This window comes from Narcine bancroftii, chromosome 5 (genome assembly GCF_036971445.1).
Source record: "Narcine bancroftii isolate sNarBan1 chromosome 5, sNarBan1.hap1, whole genome shotgun sequence".
Taxonomy (NCBI): domain Eukaryota; kingdom Metazoa; phylum Chordata; class Chondrichthyes; order Torpediniformes; family Narcinidae; genus Narcine; species Narcine bancroftii.
Genome location: NC_091473.1, coordinates 48,628,253 through 48,646,990, shown reverse-complemented (window position 1 = coordinate 48,646,990; position 18,738 = coordinate 48,628,253). Strand labels below are relative to the sequence as shown.

The 18,738-nt window shown below is 44.2% G+C and overlaps 1 protein-coding gene across 5 annotated transcripts in view; it reads left to right on the top strand.

The window, feature by feature from the left end:
- Positions 1 to 18,738, top strand: part of LOC138763359 (plexin-A1-like) — a 339,669-nt gene that overhangs the window by 246,297 nt on the left and 74,634 nt on the right. For all 5 annotated transcript variants that reach the window (XM_069937350.1, XM_069937352.1, XM_069937351.1 and 2 more), the window contains 5 exons: positions 3,398 to 3,549; positions 7,216 to 7,336; positions 10,161 to 10,300; positions 12,452 to 12,622; positions 17,773 to 17,866. In XM_069937350.1, coding sequence (XP_069793451.1) covers positions 3,398 to 3,549; positions 7,216 to 7,336; positions 10,161 to 10,300; positions 12,452 to 12,622; positions 17,773 to 17,866 — 678 coding nt within the window. The remainder of the gene's footprint in view (positions 1 to 3,397; positions 3,550 to 7,215; positions 7,337 to 10,160; positions 10,301 to 12,451; positions 12,623 to 17,772; positions 17,867 to 18,738) is intronic.

Here is an 18,738-nt window from a genome sequence, read left to right as displayed (position 1 = left end):
GGTATGAGAAGTGATGTGAAATTGCTCATAATTACACTATTATTGTTATTACAAGGCCGTTACAGCTCCTCATCAGTCATAATATTTGTTTTGTCAAGTTACACCTGTCTTTACATTACGGATAATTTGGTTTAATGAATCGCGTTGCCAAGCATCTCGGTAACCATGGTATTTCAGTATCGAGGCAGATGGCCTGTCGAGAAGAGCAATGAGGGATTGGTTGTGAGAGTGATGGGCCCGTCTGCCCGTGGATCCCAGGCATGGACCCTGGCAAACTGATTGGCTGATGCATCCGGAGGTAGAAGATGTATGTCCATTAGTTGGACTGTAGTAGTCCACATTGTCAAATCATCATCGCTTTCTCCTCCATCTCCTTCTCTATCTTTATCTTCTCAATCTGCATCTCCTCCTCCTTACAATCTCCACTTCCATCTCCTCCTTACAATCTCCACTTCCGTCTCCTCCACTTCCATCTCCTCCACTTCCATCTCCTCCACTTCCATCTCCTCCACTTCCATCTCCTCCACTTCCATCTCCTCCACGTCCATCACCTCCACTTCTATCTCCTCCACTTCCATCTCCTCCACTTCCATCTCCTCCACTTCCATCTCCTCCACTTCCATCTCCTCCACGTCCATCACCTCCACTTCTATCTCCTCCACTTCCATCTCCTCCACTTCCATCTCCTCCATCTCTCTATTCTCCTTCTTCAACTCTCTCTCTGGCTCCATTGCTTCTACCCCCTTCTCCATCTCCTCCTTCATCTTCATCACCACCTTCTCCATCTCTTCCTCTTTGCACAGATGCTGCCTGACCTGCTGAAGGTTTACAGCTTTTTCTTTTTTTTATTTCTGTCTTCCAGCACTGACCCTGTTTATTATGGTTTTCACCCAGAGTTGGAATGTCAACAACTTGCCCTCCTAGATCCCTCCCCACCTGACCACATTCCTTCCCCCCTTCACTCCGCTAACCCCTCAACGTTCCCAACAGGACATGCAATCCTTGCACATCTCCCAGAGAAACAACAGACTTGCGGCACATAATCCTTTAACTTGGGGAAAAAATGATTTGCAAGCTACACTGGTGAGCTTGATACTGACAGTGAGTGAAGCAGCTTTCAACCTTCATCATGAATGTAGAGGATTTCCGCCAGTCCTACTCATTTGCAGATCTCATTTCAATTTCATAAAACTGTCAATGATGTACACATCAGCTAGCTTTTGACACACCACTGGAGGAGTGCGATTCTTATTGTGTGATGCGCAAGTTAATGCTAGTTGCATTGATGTCTTGGGAAATGAGCCAAGGGGATGGGGGAGATGATGCATCCCATATGCTGAGAATTTTTGGCAAAAGGACACATGCCTTGATGAGTGTGTGGTTACAGTGGTTGAAATACCAGGCCAATAATCCAGAGAAATGAGTTCAGATCTCAAATATAGCAGCTTCAGAATTTAAATTCAGAAATATGCAATTAAAATCTGTCATTGAGGAAAAATGACAGACTAGCAATGATTGGTGGATTATTGCAGCAACCACTGGTGATCTTCGGAAGCGGAAGTCTCCTGTCCTTACCTTCTCTGGCCTGTACTTGACACCAAACCCACTGTTGGAAGTTGACTCTTAAATGGCCTGCCCACTTTTAGGCTGATTAGGGATGGATATTGAACACAGGCATTGCCATTGACACTTAGATACCCTTTTAAAATGAATGAATCAATTACATCTATATGAGGCGCTGCCTAAAAAAGGCAGCCAGCATCATAAGGATCCCCATCAACCTGGCCACAAACTCTTCTCACTGCTCCCTTCAGGCAGAAGGCACAGATGTTTGACACTTCTCGGTTCAAGAAAAACTATCAGGCTCTTGAACTTCCCTGTACTACTCTAACCAGAAATGTCAACCAAAAGATCAGTCTGGACTAATGAAACATCATTTTTTTTTTGTTGCACTAACTACAAATGTGAATATTTATTATTTTATATTTATTAACTCTTTCTCTGTCTCGGCATATTGTGATAATTTAATGTATAATATTGTAGTCGGTGTGTTCATAAGACCATGAAATATAGGAGCAGAAGTGGGCCATTCAGCCCATTGAGACCACTCCACCATTTCATCATGAGCTGATCCATTCTCCAACTCAGCCCCACTCCCTGCCTTCTTCCCATGCCCCTTGATATCCTATGTGCCTGTAGGTTTGGCTGAAGCAGGTCAGAATTTTAGTGCATCTGTACATTGTCCTTATGTATATGACAATAAACTTTCACACACATGGCCTGCGAATTGGAAATTGGTACAAGGATAATGGTCCAGATCACGTTGGACTCTTGCACTTTCTGTTCTCAGATGCCCATTGCCACAGTCACCTTCCAGGTCTCTCAGCTCCTAGCATCCCACTAAGCTCGCTCTTGCTGCTGCTTTGGGGAAGTGTCAGTCTCCAGTGGCAGACAGCGAGGTCCCCAACCCCAGATAACCACCACTGAATGTCTGGCAGCTCACAAACCTTTCCCTGATTCCTACTGCCTCTGATAAGTGTAGTCATTTAGAAACAATCAGAAACTATTTAAATAATGAAAACTAGGAATAAAATATTAAGAATAATGCATTCCTCTAAAAGTACATTTAATAGATAAGAGAATTAAAATCATTAATATTAATTAAAATAAGGAAGAAAGACGCTTATTTTCTTGGTGAAGGTCAGTGAGCTCATTCAAGTGAAGGAGCTGATGGATGTGTTGGAGGAGACTGCTGTAAGGCTGAGGGACTAGTTTCTGCTCAGTAGGTTACTGCACCAGGGCTGGGATCTGTTGTATTGCAGTCCAGACCATGCCTTTTGCATGAAGCTTCAGCCAGAGTTCAGTGTGACCAAAGCCTCAGTCCAGCAGCCCATTCAGCCCACAGCCCAGGCATTACACTATCCTCATTTCATTTCAAATCCTCTGACATTGCAATTCTCCAAGCATATGCATCATGGGTAATTTACAGGTATTAATCAGTGTCAATTTGAATGTATTGTCATATACAATAAGATGCACTGTGATTCTTACTTGGTACCACACAGGTACAACCATAAGATGTAGAAGCACAACCTTCCATTCGGCCAATCTAGGCTGCAGTACCATTGAATCATATTCTCAGTGCTACACAGTCTGTTCTGCTTGCCTAGTGTATCTCCTGATGGATCCTTTGCAGGAATGCTCAGACTGTTGATTTTGGTATCCCAATCCATGACTTGATGGAAAACCAAACCCTTGGGGTTCCTAGAAACATCTGGCCTCCTGCTTACAGGAACCCCTTCTGCGGAGAGAGGAAAGTTAGGCTTTGGGGGATAGAGTGCTCACTAATGACCGTGGGCTGACTGAGCAGGATGATTGACCCTTTGCCCACTTGCAGCTGGTGCCAGAGACGGGACCAAAGGAAGGAGGAACGAGGCTCACCATCACCGGCGTGAACCTGGGCTTGACCTTCTCCGAAATTCGATATGGGGTGCACGTGGGAAGAGTCCGCTGCAATCCCATCCCAGAGGAGTACATCAGCGCTGAGCAGTAAGTGTTTGGATTTACAGGGAGTTTGACAGCAGGGAAGCAGGCTCTTTGCCCCAACTTGTCCATGCCAACCAAGGTTACCTGCATTCAGCTCATATCCCTCTAAACATTTCCATTCCACATACCTATCTAGATGTCCTTTGAATGTTGCAATTGTCCCTGCCTCTACAGCTTCCATTGGCAGCTCATTTCATATACCTACCAGCCTCTGTGTGGTAATGTGCCCCTTAGGTCTGAGGTAAAACTTTCCCCTCTTGCCTTAAATCTATGGCCTCTACTTTTAAATTCCCCTACACCAGAAACAAGACTACGTTATCTACAGTGCCCTTCATAATGTTTGGGACAGACACTTTTTTCCTTTATTTGCCCCTGTGATTCAGAGTTATAAATTTGCAATCAAACATTTCATGTGTGATTAAAGTGCTCATTCCAGATTTTATTTAAAGGATTTATTTATAAACAGTTTGGTTTGACCAGGTAGAAATACAGCACTTTTTGTACATAGTCCCTTCATTTCAGGGCACCATAATGTTTGGGACATTTGGCTTCACAGGTGTTTGTGAGTACTCAGGCATGCTTAATTGCTTCATTGGTGCAGGTATAAGAGAGTTTGCTTGTTTCCAAACTTTTCATTACCTCTGCGGTTACCATTTTTCAATACAAGGACCAGGGTTAAATTTTTTAATTTAGACATACAGCACAGTAACAGGCCATTTCAGCCCACAAATCCATGCGCCTAGTTTACACCCCATTAACCTACACCCCCAGTATGTTTTGAACGGTGGGAGGAAACAGAAGCCCCTGGAGAAAACCTCCGCAGACACAGGGAGAATGTACAAACTCCTTACAGACAGCGCAGGATTCTTACCCTGGTCCGGTCCTGATTGTTGGCACTGGAAAGGCTTTGAGCTAACTATGATGCCCATTGTGCCATTGAAAGTCAAAGAAGCCATTATTAGGCTGCAAACAAGAACGAGACATTGACCAAACCTTAGGATGACCAAGTCAACAGTTTGGAACATCATTAAGAAGAAAGAATGTACTGGTGAGCTCAGTCATTGCAAAGGGACTAGTATTCCAAGGAAGATCTCCACTGTTGATGACAGAGGAATTCTCATCATAATGAAGAAAAATCCAAAACGCTTGTCCGACAGATCAGAAACACTTCACAGGAGGCAGGTGTGGATGTGTTAATGACTACTGTCCACAGAAGACTTTATGAAAAGAAATACAGCTGCTACCCTGCATGATGCAAGTTAGCCACAGAAAGGATGGCCAGATTACAGTTTGCCAATATGTATTTAAAAGATTCTGAAGAATTCTGAAAAAGTGTTTTGTGGACAGATGAGATCATGATTAACCTGTAACAGAGTGATGGAGACGTGAAGAACTGCCCAAAATCCAAAGCATACCACCTTTCCATGGTTTGTATCTTGCAGGGTAGCCGCTGTGTTTCTGTTCATGAAGTGTTCTGTGGACGGTCGTCATTGACACATCCACACCTGCCTCCTGAAGAGTGTTTCTCATCTGTGAGGCATATGTTTCGGGATTTTTCTTCATTATGATGAGAATTCTTCTGTCACCAGCAGTGGAGATCTTCCTTGGAATACCAGTCCTTTTGCAATTACTGAGCTCACCAGTACATTTTCTTCTTCATGATGCTCCAAACTGTTGCTTTTGCTTATCCTAAGATTTAGGCGATTCTCGTTTCTCAGCCTCATACGGCTTCTTTGACTTTCATTGGCACAACTCTGGTTCTCATGTGGAAAAATGGCAACTACAGACTCCAAAGGTGATTGAAAGCTTAGAAGCAAGCCTAGCTCTCTTATACCTGCATTGATGAAGCAATTAAGCATACCTGAGTACTCACAATGCCTGTGAAGCCAAACGTCCCAAACATTATTGTGCCTTGAAATTAGGGGACCATCTATAAAAAGTGTTGTAATTTCTACATGGTCAACCAAAAGGTATACAAATAAATGAATAAAATCTGAAATGTGCACTTTAATAACATGTGAAATGTTTGATTACAAATTTAAAAGTGTGGAGCATAGGGACAAATAAAGGAAAAAAGTGTCTTTGTCTCAAACATTATGAAGGCACAGTATGTCCCTCATGATTTTATAAGCCTCTCTAATGTCTCCCCCCACCGCACCCCCCGCCCCTTCTCCTCCCACATTCCAGGGAGAAACATTGTGGACTCAACTTGACTGTGCCAACCAAAATATCTACCCATACTTGACCCATATGCCTGCATTTGACCCATATCTCTCTCAAAGTTTCCTATTCATGTTCCTGTCTAAATATCTTGCGGATGTTATAAATGCCCCTTTCTCTGGAAGCTCATTTCACACACCTCTGTGTAAAGAAGGTATTCCTCAGGTCTGTTTTAAACATTTCTCCTCTCATTACCAAAAGACGATGACTATTTACCTTATGATTTCATAATCCTCTATAATGTTCCCCCTTTGTGTCCAATGCTGCAGGGAGGTAAGTTGTATCTTTCCCCTCAAACCCATGCCTTCTCATTTTAGGTTCCTCTATTAAAGGGGTTAAAAGTCTGTGACCATACACCTTATTGATGTCTCTCATAATTTTATAAACCTACTGTCAGCCTCAGTTCTTTTAATCCACAAATATATGGGGAATTTTCCACAATTCTCTGATCCCAGTGCAGGGTTGGTTATTCCCGGTGAATCAATGCTGAGTGGTGAGACCCGGGTTTGCAGGAGAAACAGTGATGGTGCAGGTTCCTGTGATGCAGTTGGTTGCAGAGGGCAGAGCATGGGGTGCACATACAGTTGTTTCAGTATGTGACGAGAGCTGGTGGACAGGGGTGACAGGGAGATGGTGTGGGAAAGGGCGGATGGGGTATGCTGAGGGTAAGTGCAGTGGGAGGGGGCAAAACTGAACCTTTGAACATGAATGGATTGGAAATGGTTGATAGAGTCACAGGGAGACACAGCATAGAAACAGGCCCTTCCCCCACTGAGTCTTCACTGATCAGCAAGATAATCCGACCCTAATCCCATTACATTCTCCTCACATTCCCATCAACTCTCTTTCAACTCTAACCCTACACACTAGGGTAAATTACAGTGACCAGTTAACCTACTGACCCGTAGGTCATTGGGATGTGGGAGGAGTTGCAAATTCCACAAAGACAGGACCAATTGTCGGAATTGAACCCACGTCTTTGGAACTCCACCAACTGTGTCCCGCTACAGGCAACAACATTGTCCCATTGGTTTAAAGGGAGTTTTACTCTGTATCTCTCCTGTTTGTTCAATGAGGATGGGATGAGTATCACCTGGGGAAACCTGACTGTTATCTGTGTTCTGTCACTGCCCTAAGAGTGTACAAGGAACAATGTTGAAGCTTTCTTCTGTATCTGTTCCCACTGTCCATGCAGGAAGTTTAAAGTCAGCACTGAATGAAGACAATGGGATCATTCTCCCTTCCCTTCATGTACACACCCTAGACCTTGAAGGACAGAACATTCACCACCTGTTGCTTGGGTGACTAGTGTACTCATAGGACACTGGGAAGCTTAAATTATTGACAGGGAAACCTAGTGTAATTGGGAATGGCTGGGAAGAAGGGTGTGCATTGATTGAGAGAGCTGGGCTGAAAACCAATCACAATTGCCATGAACTCTTTATCCAGGATTGTGTGTGACATGGAGCAAGCGATGCCCCAGGTGGCTGACAAAGGTTACGTGGAGGTTTGTGTTGTGGACTGCAATGATGACTATCGAGCGATCTCATCGGATCCTTTCACCTTCGTGGTAAGAGTCGAGAGTATTTGAAATCTTGCATCGTTTTATTGAGTCATGGAGTTCTACAGCACAAAAACTGTAGAACTCCACAACTCTATAGCCCTACGGCCCAATTTGCCCTTGCTTACCAAGCTCATCCCATTTGCATACATTTGGCTCATATCCCACTAAACCAGTCCTATCCATGTACCTGTCTAAATATGATCTAAATGTTACAATTGCCCCCACCTTGACTGCCTCCTCTGCCAGCTCATTCCACACACCCACCGCTCTCTGTGCAAATCCCTTTTAAATCATTCTCCTCTCATCTTAAACCTCTGCCCTCTAATTTTAGATCCCCCACCCTGAGAAAAAATCTGTGACCATTCACCAAATATCTATATCCCTCATGATTTTATAAACTTCTATAACATCTGCCTTTATCCTCCTACGCTCCAGTGAGAAAAATCATGGACTATCCTGCCTCTCCTTAAGATTAAAGCCTACCAGTCCTGATAACAATTCTCGTGAATCCATTCTGCACCTTCTCCAGTGAAATGATCCCTTTCCTGTGGCTGGGTGACCAGACTAGAACCATACCACAGTACTCTAGTAACATGAGACCCCTTTTTATTCAGTGTTACAGCTGCTGTGTGTGTAAGCCTCTCACAGAACTGCCCTTTGCCTGTGTCCAACAGCTTTAGAGGGAGCAATGTATTATGTTAACATTTTGTTCAGTGGGCTGCCCAGGGCAGGATGTCTCCAGTTTAAACTCCATTTGGTTTTGATTTCTGATGCTGCTACATTTGGCGTCAGCTTGCCAGGGGATGACAAGGTTAATCAAGGAATCGGCTGCTGCTCCTGGAGTAAATGACACTCTCATCCCTGGATGAGAGGTTCAGAAATTCAATTCCTGTTCTTGAAGACTTAAGCAAGTAACTTTTGAGGAGGACAAATCTTCCCAGTGAAGAAGCTCAGACGTAAAGGATATTACAGCCATTATTTGAAAAGGACATGGATTTCCCCCAGTGTTTGAGGACAGTGGGACAAGGCTCTGTTCCTTGCACACTTAAGACTGCATAGCCAAGTTGAGTTCCAAAGTGATGTAGAAATTTGCTGAAGACACCACCATTGTTGAGAAACCGGGAATGATGAATCAGAATACAGAATGGAGATTGTGAACCTGGTTAGGTCATGTCAAAACAGCAATCTAGCAAGATCGAGTTGGTTGATTATAGGAATAGGCATTTTTTTTTTCCTGGTGCTGGTACAGCGGAGAGAGAGAGAGTCAGCAGCGCCACTAAGGAGAGATGGCAGCGCAATTCGTGCGGGGGGGAGCGAGACGGCAGCACGACTCAGGTGGGCGAGGGGGAGAGAGATGCCAGTACGACTGGAAGGGGGTGGATACGACAGGACAATTTGGGTGGGCTTAAATCTGGGGCAGCTGGCTTTTGTTCTGAAATCCGGAAAAATCCAAAATTCAGAACACACTGTCTACAAAGGTTCTGGATAAAGGAGTGTGTACCTTTACTATTAGGGAGTATTATCTGGTATCAGACACATCGTTAGTTGCACTCCCTGGTATCACTGGGTGCTTCGGCCTTTTAAACATGACACCCTCTACCAAGGCAGACCCACCACAAACTGTTCAGACCTGAATGTGTGTCCCATATCTGTTTCTCTTAGTGGTCATTTGGAGCCCAGATGGGATCCCTCCTTTTTAGACAGAGCTAGTGACTGCTCGTTTCAGCTTATTGTGGATTTCAGGAAGGCAGGCCGAGGGACCAGGCACCTATCTTATTTTAACATCCTGGGAGTCCGCATATCGGAGGACATCTTTTGAAGCCAGCTCAACGAGGCAATCATGAAGATGGCACACCAACGCCTCTACTTTCTAAAAAGTCTGAGAAGATTTGGCGTGTGGTTGAATACTCCATTAAGCTTCTGCAGGTGCACTTTGAAGAGTACACTCACTGGTTAAATCAATGGCTGGTTTGGTAATTCAAGTGCCCAGGAATGTAGAAGGTGGCAGAAAATGGCAAACTTAGCCAGGTCTACCACAGGCTCTGACCTATCCATTGAAAACATCGATGTTAGAAGGCAACCATCATCATAAAGGACCCTCACCACCCCTCCCCCCCCCCGCATCACCCTGGCCATCACTCTTCTCACTGCTACCTTCAGCGAGAAGGTGCAAGCACCTGGAATCCAGCACCTCTTGGCTTAAGAATAGTGTTTATCCAACAGCTATCAGGCTTTTGAACCTCCCCATGCTACCCAAGCCAGCCCATGACCACCCAAAGATCTGTCGGTTCCACTCAAATTTAAGTTTTTCATGCACTAATTAAATATTTACCTATCCTTTTAATATTTGTAATTCCTCTTTCTGTCTTGGTGTATGTGCTAATTTAATTTATATTATTATGGCTTGTATTATGTACCATTTGAGTAAGTGGTCCACTGCTGGGCCAGGAACCAGAACCCGCGATAACTGATCCGTAGACATGAGTTTCAATCCCCATGTGGAACTTGGGGATTTTAATTCCGGTTGTGAAGTAATTACTCAAACTGGTTTTTGCTCTGGTAAAGCAAATGTTTCTTTAACAAATAACCCACCCGATTCCATCCTCACTCTCTCTGGTCTTTATCCTTGTGAACCTTCTCGGTACTCTTTTTCAATCTTATTGATATATCTTTCCTGTAGTCTTTCTTTCTTCTAGAACACCTCTCACCTATTTTCACTAACCAGAGCACATTCTCCAGATCTATGCCTCCATCTCCTTGCTGGTGAATTTTTAACGACAATTTTATTTCATTCCCCCCTCTCCCCCCCCCTATTTCTCAATCACTCAAGACACCAAGGTTTAACAAACTGGTCCCATCCCGGGGACCCGTGTCCGGGGGCAGCCGAGTGACAATCATGGGGGTTCATCTTGACGCTGGCAGCTCTGTGGAAGCTTATATCGGAGACACGGGAATCTGCCGGTTTGAAAGGTGAGCAAAATGATCCTCATTGTTGCAGAGGGCCTTCCGAAAGAAGACAGAATTCTGGGGTGTGAGAGTTATCTGATCACAAAGATCCAAACTCTGAATATTAGAAGATTGTTATTCTTGAAACACGTAAGGTCAAAAAGGAGGTGACAGGGTTGATTTTGAGATCTTTCTGCTGGTGGGAAATTGGGGATTAGGGGAATAGGGATTGTGGGATAGTTTTAATCTTCAGCTCACAAAGGGTGATGATCCTGTATCCTGAAGGGTTGAGGAAGCATAGTCAATGGAAAAAATTTAGAGATTGATAAATTTTACAGTGGATTGAGGTTTTTGGAGATCCTGAGGAGCAGGCCTGGGATCAGCCAGGACCAATTGAATGGCAGGACATGTATGAGGGGATGATTGACCTCTTCTCCTTGTGGCAGGCTCCATTTAGCCCAGACAGATTAACTTTTCCATTTCCCCATCAAAAGTTATGCTTAGGGCAAAGTGGTAAGTGCAAGGTGGCTACGGCGCCAGCGATCCTAGTTTAAATCCTTCACTGTCTGTAAGAAATTTGAAAGCTCTCGCCATGATCTGCGTGGGTTTTTCTCAGATGCTCCGGTTTTTTCCCACCCCTCCATAAATGTTGGTGATTTGGTGTATTTGGAAGATACGGGCTCATGGGCTGGAAGGGCTTTTTTTTTTAAACGTGCTTTAACTCTAAAATTAAAATTTAAAATGTATTTACATTTAAATTTATTCAATCTGTCAGCCCTTGGCTTCATTGTCAAGGGCAAAAAATACTGCGGATGTCAGTCTCAGATAAAAATAGAAAATGGTAGAAATACTCAGCAGGTCAAACAGCATCTACAGAGAGAGAGAGAGAGTCCAGGTTTTGGGCCAGTGACCTTGCAGTAAAACTGGGAAATTTTGGAGACGGGATGATTCAAATTGTAGTTCTGTATAGCAAAGGAAAACTCACGATGTGATGAAGACCAAGCGACAATAATGCAAAAAATAATAAAATGCTCGAAGAGATCAGCATGTTGAGCAGCATCTGTGGGAGAAGAAGGGATTGGGACTGATGCAGGCTCAGAACCCGAAACATTGACATCCTTTCCCCCTCAGATGCAGAGTTGCACCTCGTTTATTGTGATATCAGCTCTGCTTATTTTTTTAATAGGCTCTCTGGGAGTGGACAATGTGCCCACTCTGACCTGCCAGGCACGCCTTCCTCCACTGCATTTCACAACACCAACATTCCTTTCTCTCTGGTGCCTCTGATCTCCTTGGCACTTTGTAACCTGCTCCAGATTCTGACTTCTGCAATCTCAAAAGAAGATGGTGGGAGTCAGTGGAGAGAGGCCGGTTCCTCCTGTTAGTGACAGCTAATCTGCCTTGGAGGAGGGGAAAGATAGGGAGAAAAGCAAACCCATGTAAAGGAAAACAGCTCTAGAGCTCCTTTTTCTGCAAACTTACTTGCATTCATGCCTGATCTGCTGTGTTCATCCTGCAGTTGGACACATGTTGCAGATTACCGCATCTTCAGTCTCGTGCTTTTATTGGAATCATAGAATACTACAACACAGAAACAAGGCTTTCAGGCCATCTAGTTTGTGCCAAACTATTATTCTGCTAGTCCCATTGTCCTGCACCTGGACCATAGCCTTCCATATCTGCAATATCCATGTAGATATCCAAATTTTGCTTAAATGTTGAAATCAAACACATTCTCCACGTCATCTGGCAGCTTGTTCCATACTATCACCACTCCCTGCATGAAGAGTTCCCCTAATGTTCCCTTTAAAAAAAATCCACTTTCACCCTTAACCCATGACCTCTGGTTCTTGTCTCACCCACCCTCAGTGGAAAAAGCCTGCTTGCATTTACTCTATCAACCCCCGCCCCGCCGCCCCCCCCACACTCTTCTAATTTTGTATCCCTCTTTCAAATCTCTCTTCATTCTTTGATGTTCTAGGGAATAAAGACCTAACCTTGTCAGCCCTTCCCTACAATTAAGCTCCTCACATCCCACCAACATCCTTGTAAATCTTCCCTGCACCATTTCAATCTTATTGATATCCTTCCTGTAGGTAGATGATCATGACTGTTGTTTATCGGCCATCTCTTTTGTTGACAAATTGAATTTTGTCCTCTTTGTGTGTCCTTCAGGAGGACTTCAGGAGAGATTATCTGTGTGACATCTGCATCAACCAGGGGCACTGGCCCAGCCTCAATCAGAGTCCACATTAACAGGGCTCAACTCCAAAATCCCAGTGTGAAGTACAACTACTCAGACGATCCCACCATTTCTAAAATCGAGCCAGGATGGAGCATTTCCAGGTAAACTCGCTTTGAAATTAAAGAGTTATCTCTAATCAAAAATGCATTAGAAATAGGAGCCAAAAGAAGGTCGAGGCTGTTCTACCTTTTAACAAGATCACGGCTGATCTGGCCATGGACTCGGCTCCACCTACCTTCCTTTCATCTTTTATCTTCCTCATATTTATTATCTGTTGTTTTCATGGTGGCATTTAAGCTGAGTTTAGTCAGATCAGCCATGATCTTATTAAATGGAGGACCAGGCTTGATGGACCAGATGGTTGACTTGTGGTCCTATTTCTTATGTTCTCATGTATCAATTCTACTTTGATGTTTGTGTGTCCTATAGAACGGGGAAGCTCTAGCAAGGAGGACTGTCATTGCATCTGTACGTTGTACTTATGTATATGACAGTAAACTTAAGGTGCTGATTCTTGCTCAGATGAGTCACACTTCCCAACAGAGTTATGCAGTTAAAAAAAAAACCTTTGGGCTTTTGAGAACATCTCCACGATTGCTTGCACTAGATGTGAATGTGGCATATTGTAGCTAGTAGCACTGCCATCTCCAAGCTTGAGGGACTCTTGTTTCAATTCCATCTTCTACCACTGTCAGAGTGGAGTTTGCATATTCTCCCTGTGGCTGTGGGTTTCGTTCAGGAACTCTGGTTTCATTCAGGATTTAGGACAGCGCTGCCGATTTCCAGGTCGGGGTGGTGTGCAATTTAAAGGGGAACTGATTATGAGTTTATTGTCGTACAACGTACACATGCACTGAAATTCTCATTTGCTACAGCCAAACAGGTACTTGTAGAGAAAGACTATAATAGTAAACTAATTGAATTAAATGATAAGAAACAATAAATACATGTGATAGATGATAAATCTTAACAGTAATCCTCGTGCAAAAATAAAGTGACTTTCAATTTGTGATGTTGGAATATTAGGGTAATAAGGAGAGGTTGAAGAGGTTGTTAGCTGTTGGAAAGAAGAATAGAACATGACAGCACAGTACAGGCCTTTGGCCCACAATAGAAGTGAGAAGAGGTGGTGATTTGGGTTATGGAGCTGTTAGAACCTCTCTGCTTGCCATTCTTGTACTTTTGTTGGTCGAAATTCTGAGTTTGGGAGGAACTATCCAAGGAATAGCTGTGCATTCTGTCCATCCCTCTCCACTGACTGTCTCCAGCTTTTCGTTGTTCACTGAAGGAATAGATGCTCGGGTGGCATTGTAGAAGCTTGCTGGGATAGGAACTACTCCACCCAAGACCACAAGGAACCACAGAGCATTGTGAATGTGGCTCAGACCATCAACCCCTTTCCCCTCCATGACTCCATCCATACTTCCTGTTGCCTCAGTAAAGGAGCCAACATATTAAATGGCTCATCCCACCCCCAACATATTATGTTCACCACCCTCCTATTGACTATGAGATCATGCACCATCTAATTCAAAGGCAGTTTATTTTCCACTTGGACCCCTGAGTGAACTTCACACTATTAAAATTATGTTGCCTTTCTTCCATACCAGCTGATCTCTCTCTATAACTCTGCACCATTTCTTACCTGCTGTAATATGTGCGGGACATCAGCTGCACTGCTTGCAAATGAAACTTCCTCACAGCACCTAGGTACATGTGACAATGAATTGGAACTTGACCTGCTAACCAGACATTGATGGGCTCTCAGACTTTATCATTTGATGTTACAATTAGGACCAAGACTGGAGAATTATTCATGAACTGATTTTTCTCCCTGACCACCTCCCGTGCGAACAAGTGAATGAATGACAATATCTTCACTCTTCTCCACAGATGAGAGTTGTGCATTATTAATTTTTAAATTTTATTTTTAGCTGAATGTGCACCGTCTGCCTTTTCAAAGATTGAAAAGCCCATTTTTTCAAGTCTGCTGGTTTGCATTTCTCACTGTCCCTCCTCTCTTTCCAACCACTGAAGCTTGCAGCACAGGAAAGGAGGCCATTCAGCCCATGGCACAGGTAGCAACTCTGTGAAGAACTCTCCAACTACTTCCATAACCTCCTATCGAACTCCATGCATGAGGGCCACTGATAGATCTAGCAGGGATTTTGAAGGATTGGAAGAGAAACAATTGTGGGATGATATTGGAAGACTGAGATTGGTTGAACTGCACAGAGACAAGGATGTAAAAGTGGTTTTGAGTGGCTTCCAGACCCACCGTGTGGTTCATCCATTATTGAGATTCAGGTGGAGGTGGTAACTGCTGCCATTGTCAGTGAACAGATTAGGGACAGCGCCTCAGAACGGCCAAAAGCCTCGCGGTTTTTTCTCTACCCCATTGATTTCAGTGAATAAAATGTCCATGGGGTGCGTCTCCTGTTTGCTGCTTCTCCCTCTCTCCTGTGGGGGCAAGTGTAGAGAAGCCTCTCTTTGCTTGCAGGAAAGCTATGCTATGTGTGCACTCCTGTTACCATCTCCATGTTGCTCCCCATTCCGTGAACCAAGTGTGTAGCCTCAGTGGTGGCTCTATAAAAATTAATTTCTCAGGATGTGAACACTGCTGAGACCTTCATTTATTGGTTATCCATGGTTAGAAAGTGTGGAGCCAATTAGTACACAGCAAGATCTCACAGGGATGGGGATATTCTTTGATTATGGCTGTACAGAAGAGAAACACAAAAACTGCAGATGCTGGAATTTTGAGCAAACAAAGAGCTGCTGGAGGTCCTGAGCAGGTCAGACAGAGTCCACATGTAGAAATGGTCAGTCAACGTTTGGGGTTGGGACTCTTTATCAAGATTAAGATAGTAGGGTTAGCATAGCAGTTAGCTCAACGCTATTGCAGTGCCAGCGGACCAGGTTCAATCCTGCTGCTGTCTGCAAGGAATTTCTGTGTTAGTATGGGTTTTCTCCAGGTGCTCCGGTTTCTTCCCACCCTCCAAAATGGATGGGGTTGGTAAGTTAATTGACTGGCATGGATTTCATAGGCTGGAAGGGCTTTCTACTATGCTCTATCCTTTACAAAAAAAAAGGACGGAAGCTGGGGGAGGGGCCCATAAAGGAGCAAAGGTTATGTGTGAGAGATGGAGAGGGAAAAACCATTTGGAAGGAGGGCGGCGGGTGTGCAGTTGAAAGAAAAGTTCGTGAGAAATAAGTCAAGGAGTAGCTAAAGAAGAGGTGAAAACTGGAATCAGATGGGGGTTACCTAAAGTTAGAAAAATTAATATTCATGCCATTAGGTTTAAGGCTGTCCAGGAGGAATATAGGGATGTGATGTTGTTCTCAGGGATGACCACCCTCCACTATACATTGATGACGAAGAGAGTAGAGAGCACCAAGTTTCTCAGAGTCCACTTTAGAAGTGACCTATCCTGGATACCTAACATCTCACTTGTCAGGAAGGTACTTCCTTAGATTGTACTTCCTTAGAAAGCTGAGGGTGGCAAGGTTACCGGCCACCATTTTGTCAACTTTCTATAGGAACTCTATAGAGAGCATCCTGGCTGGGTGTATCACAGTATGGTGCGATTGCTGTAGAGAAACAGACTCGAGGTCAGTCTACAGGACCATAAAAGCAGCAGAGAAGATCACTGACAACTTCAGGGTGGAGCATTCGTAGCTACAGCTACAGCTGGCAGGATTCTTAACAGTGTGGAGGAACAGAGGTATCTTGGGGTCCAGGTCGATAGATCCCACAAGGATGTAGTACAAGTTGACAGGGTGGACAATGTGCTGCCCTTCATTCGTTAGGGGATTGAGTTTAATAGCCGTGAGGTAATTTTGCAGCTCTAAAACATCCATTCTCAACAGGGGCCCCTGGGGTCTCTGCATATTTAAGTGAAAGATTTGTTTTCTTTTTACCTTGTGTAACATAAATATTTTCTTTTTCTTTAATGTTGTTGGTAAGAGAGCAGTACAGAAGAAACTAAAACTTGACTGCTTAACAGGGAAGGAGGCCAATAAACTTTGAACAAAGTCCTAGATGGGGGTGGGGGGTTGGTGGGTAGGGTATTGCCAATAAAAGGTTGAGCCTGGCAACTTTATAAAACTCTGGTTAGACAACACTTGGAATCTTGCTTTAGTTCTTTCAGGAAGGAAGTAAATGCGATGGAGAGGGTGCAGAGGAGATTTGCCTGGATTGGAGAACATGTCTTATGGAGCAAGGTTGACAGAACCAGAGATATTTTTCTTTGCCGGTGACTTAATAGATATTATGAGAGTCATAGGGTGAACAGCTAGCACTTTTTCCTGGGGTGACATTAGCAAATATCTGGGCACATCTGTTTTAAGGAGGAGAGGAGAGTTTAGAGAGATGCCATAGGTACGTTTTTTTTACATAGAGTATGACAACTGCCTTGAAATCATTGCGAGCGGTGGTGGTGGAGGCTAGTGCAACCGGACATTCAATAGACTCTTTATAGGCACATGGATGAAAGAAAAATAGAGGGTTGTGGGTGTGAGGTTGTGAAGGATAAGATTGTTGTGGAGTAGGTTTACGTAGGTCGTGGGCATGAAGAGCCTGTAGTGTGTTTAATGTTCTATGTTCTACAAAATGTAAAGGTTGATTTCCATGCTGCAAGATCCCTAAAAAATACTCTTGTGAGTTGTCTGATTTAGCAATGTGGGTTCGCTGGTAGCATTGACCTTCCAGAGATCTTTCCTCAAAGGTGACGTGATGTGGTGTTTAACATGGTCCCGGGAATTAAACCTCCTCTCACAGGCCAGCTGCCTATCTTTTCTGTCAGTCAGCCTTTGGTGTGGGGTTGGAACCAACAGGCTTCAGCACAGAGCATGGGCTGCACCCACTGTGCCACTTCACCATGTGAGTGTGGGTGAGGGAGACCCCTTTGAAGGAAGTGGCAGGGCCAGGAACTCAATGGCGGAAGAGGAGTCGATGAGTTGGGCGTGGATGTGAGGGAAACCAAGGGATGATGAACGCGTTCCAGTCCACTGGATGATTTACCAATTGTTTTCCTTCTCTTCCCCTTCCACTTTTCAATTTTTCTCTCTCACAATATCTCTCACTCCACATTTCTATCTTTCACTTTCTCCTCTGCCTTTTCCATTTCTCCCTCTCATATCTCCATCCTTGAATCTCTAAATCCTTCTCTCTCTCCTACCCTCTCCCCCTCCCTTCTCTATCTCCCCTACTACCCTCCCCCTCTCCACTCCCCACTGTCCTTGCATCAAGTGGTGGGACTCCGCTCACTGTAACAGGTACCAATCTTGCCACAATCCAGGAACCCAGGATGCGGGCGAAATATGGCAAAGTTCAATCGACAAATGTGAGTGCCTAAACTTTTATAATACAGAAATGAGCCTTTTGGCCCATCTTGTCCATGCTATCGAGTTACCTATCAAAGGTCATCCCATTTGCCTGCGTTTTGGATCGGGCCCTTTGTCGAGAGTCGGGATTCCAGTGTCTGCAGTGTTTGTGCTTTCCTTTTCCCAGCGTCACCCAATTACCATTGTGATGAATTCCCTTTCAGTGCCTTCCCTACCTGGAAATTCCACCCAGAGACCCTGCCACCTACCACTCATCTCTGAAGGTCTCTAGGAACAACCTCTGGAAAAACCTAAGAGCTCAAGATGAATTCCTGTTTCCCTCCATCATCCCAATTGTCAAATCCAGGGATCACACAAGGTTTCAGGGCGAGTTGCAAATGGGATTTTGTTGTTAAAGCATATAAATCCAGGGACACCAACACAGCACGGTAGAAAATACTTCCAGATTATTTAACTCAATTACAACCAATCAACCTCCCATGGAATACTACATCACAGAAATAGGCCCTTCAGCCCATCTAGTCAATGGCCAACTATTATTCCCATTGACCTGCACTCAGACCATATCACTCCATACCCCTTCCATTCAAGATGCTATTGGAATTTTTCTTTAATGTCAAAATCGAGCCCATATTGATCACATCAGCTGGCAGCTCATTGCGCACTCCCTCCACTCTCTGTATGAAGAGGTTTCCCCTAATGATCCCTTTAAACATTTCCCTTTCAAACCTTAATCCTAGCCCTCGAGATTCTGTCTCGCCCAACCTCAGTTGAAAAAGCCTACTATATACACCTCATAATTTGGTGTACAATTTTACCAAACCCAGTAGGTTTTAGGGTGTGGGAGGAAACCAGAGCTCCCAGAGAAAGC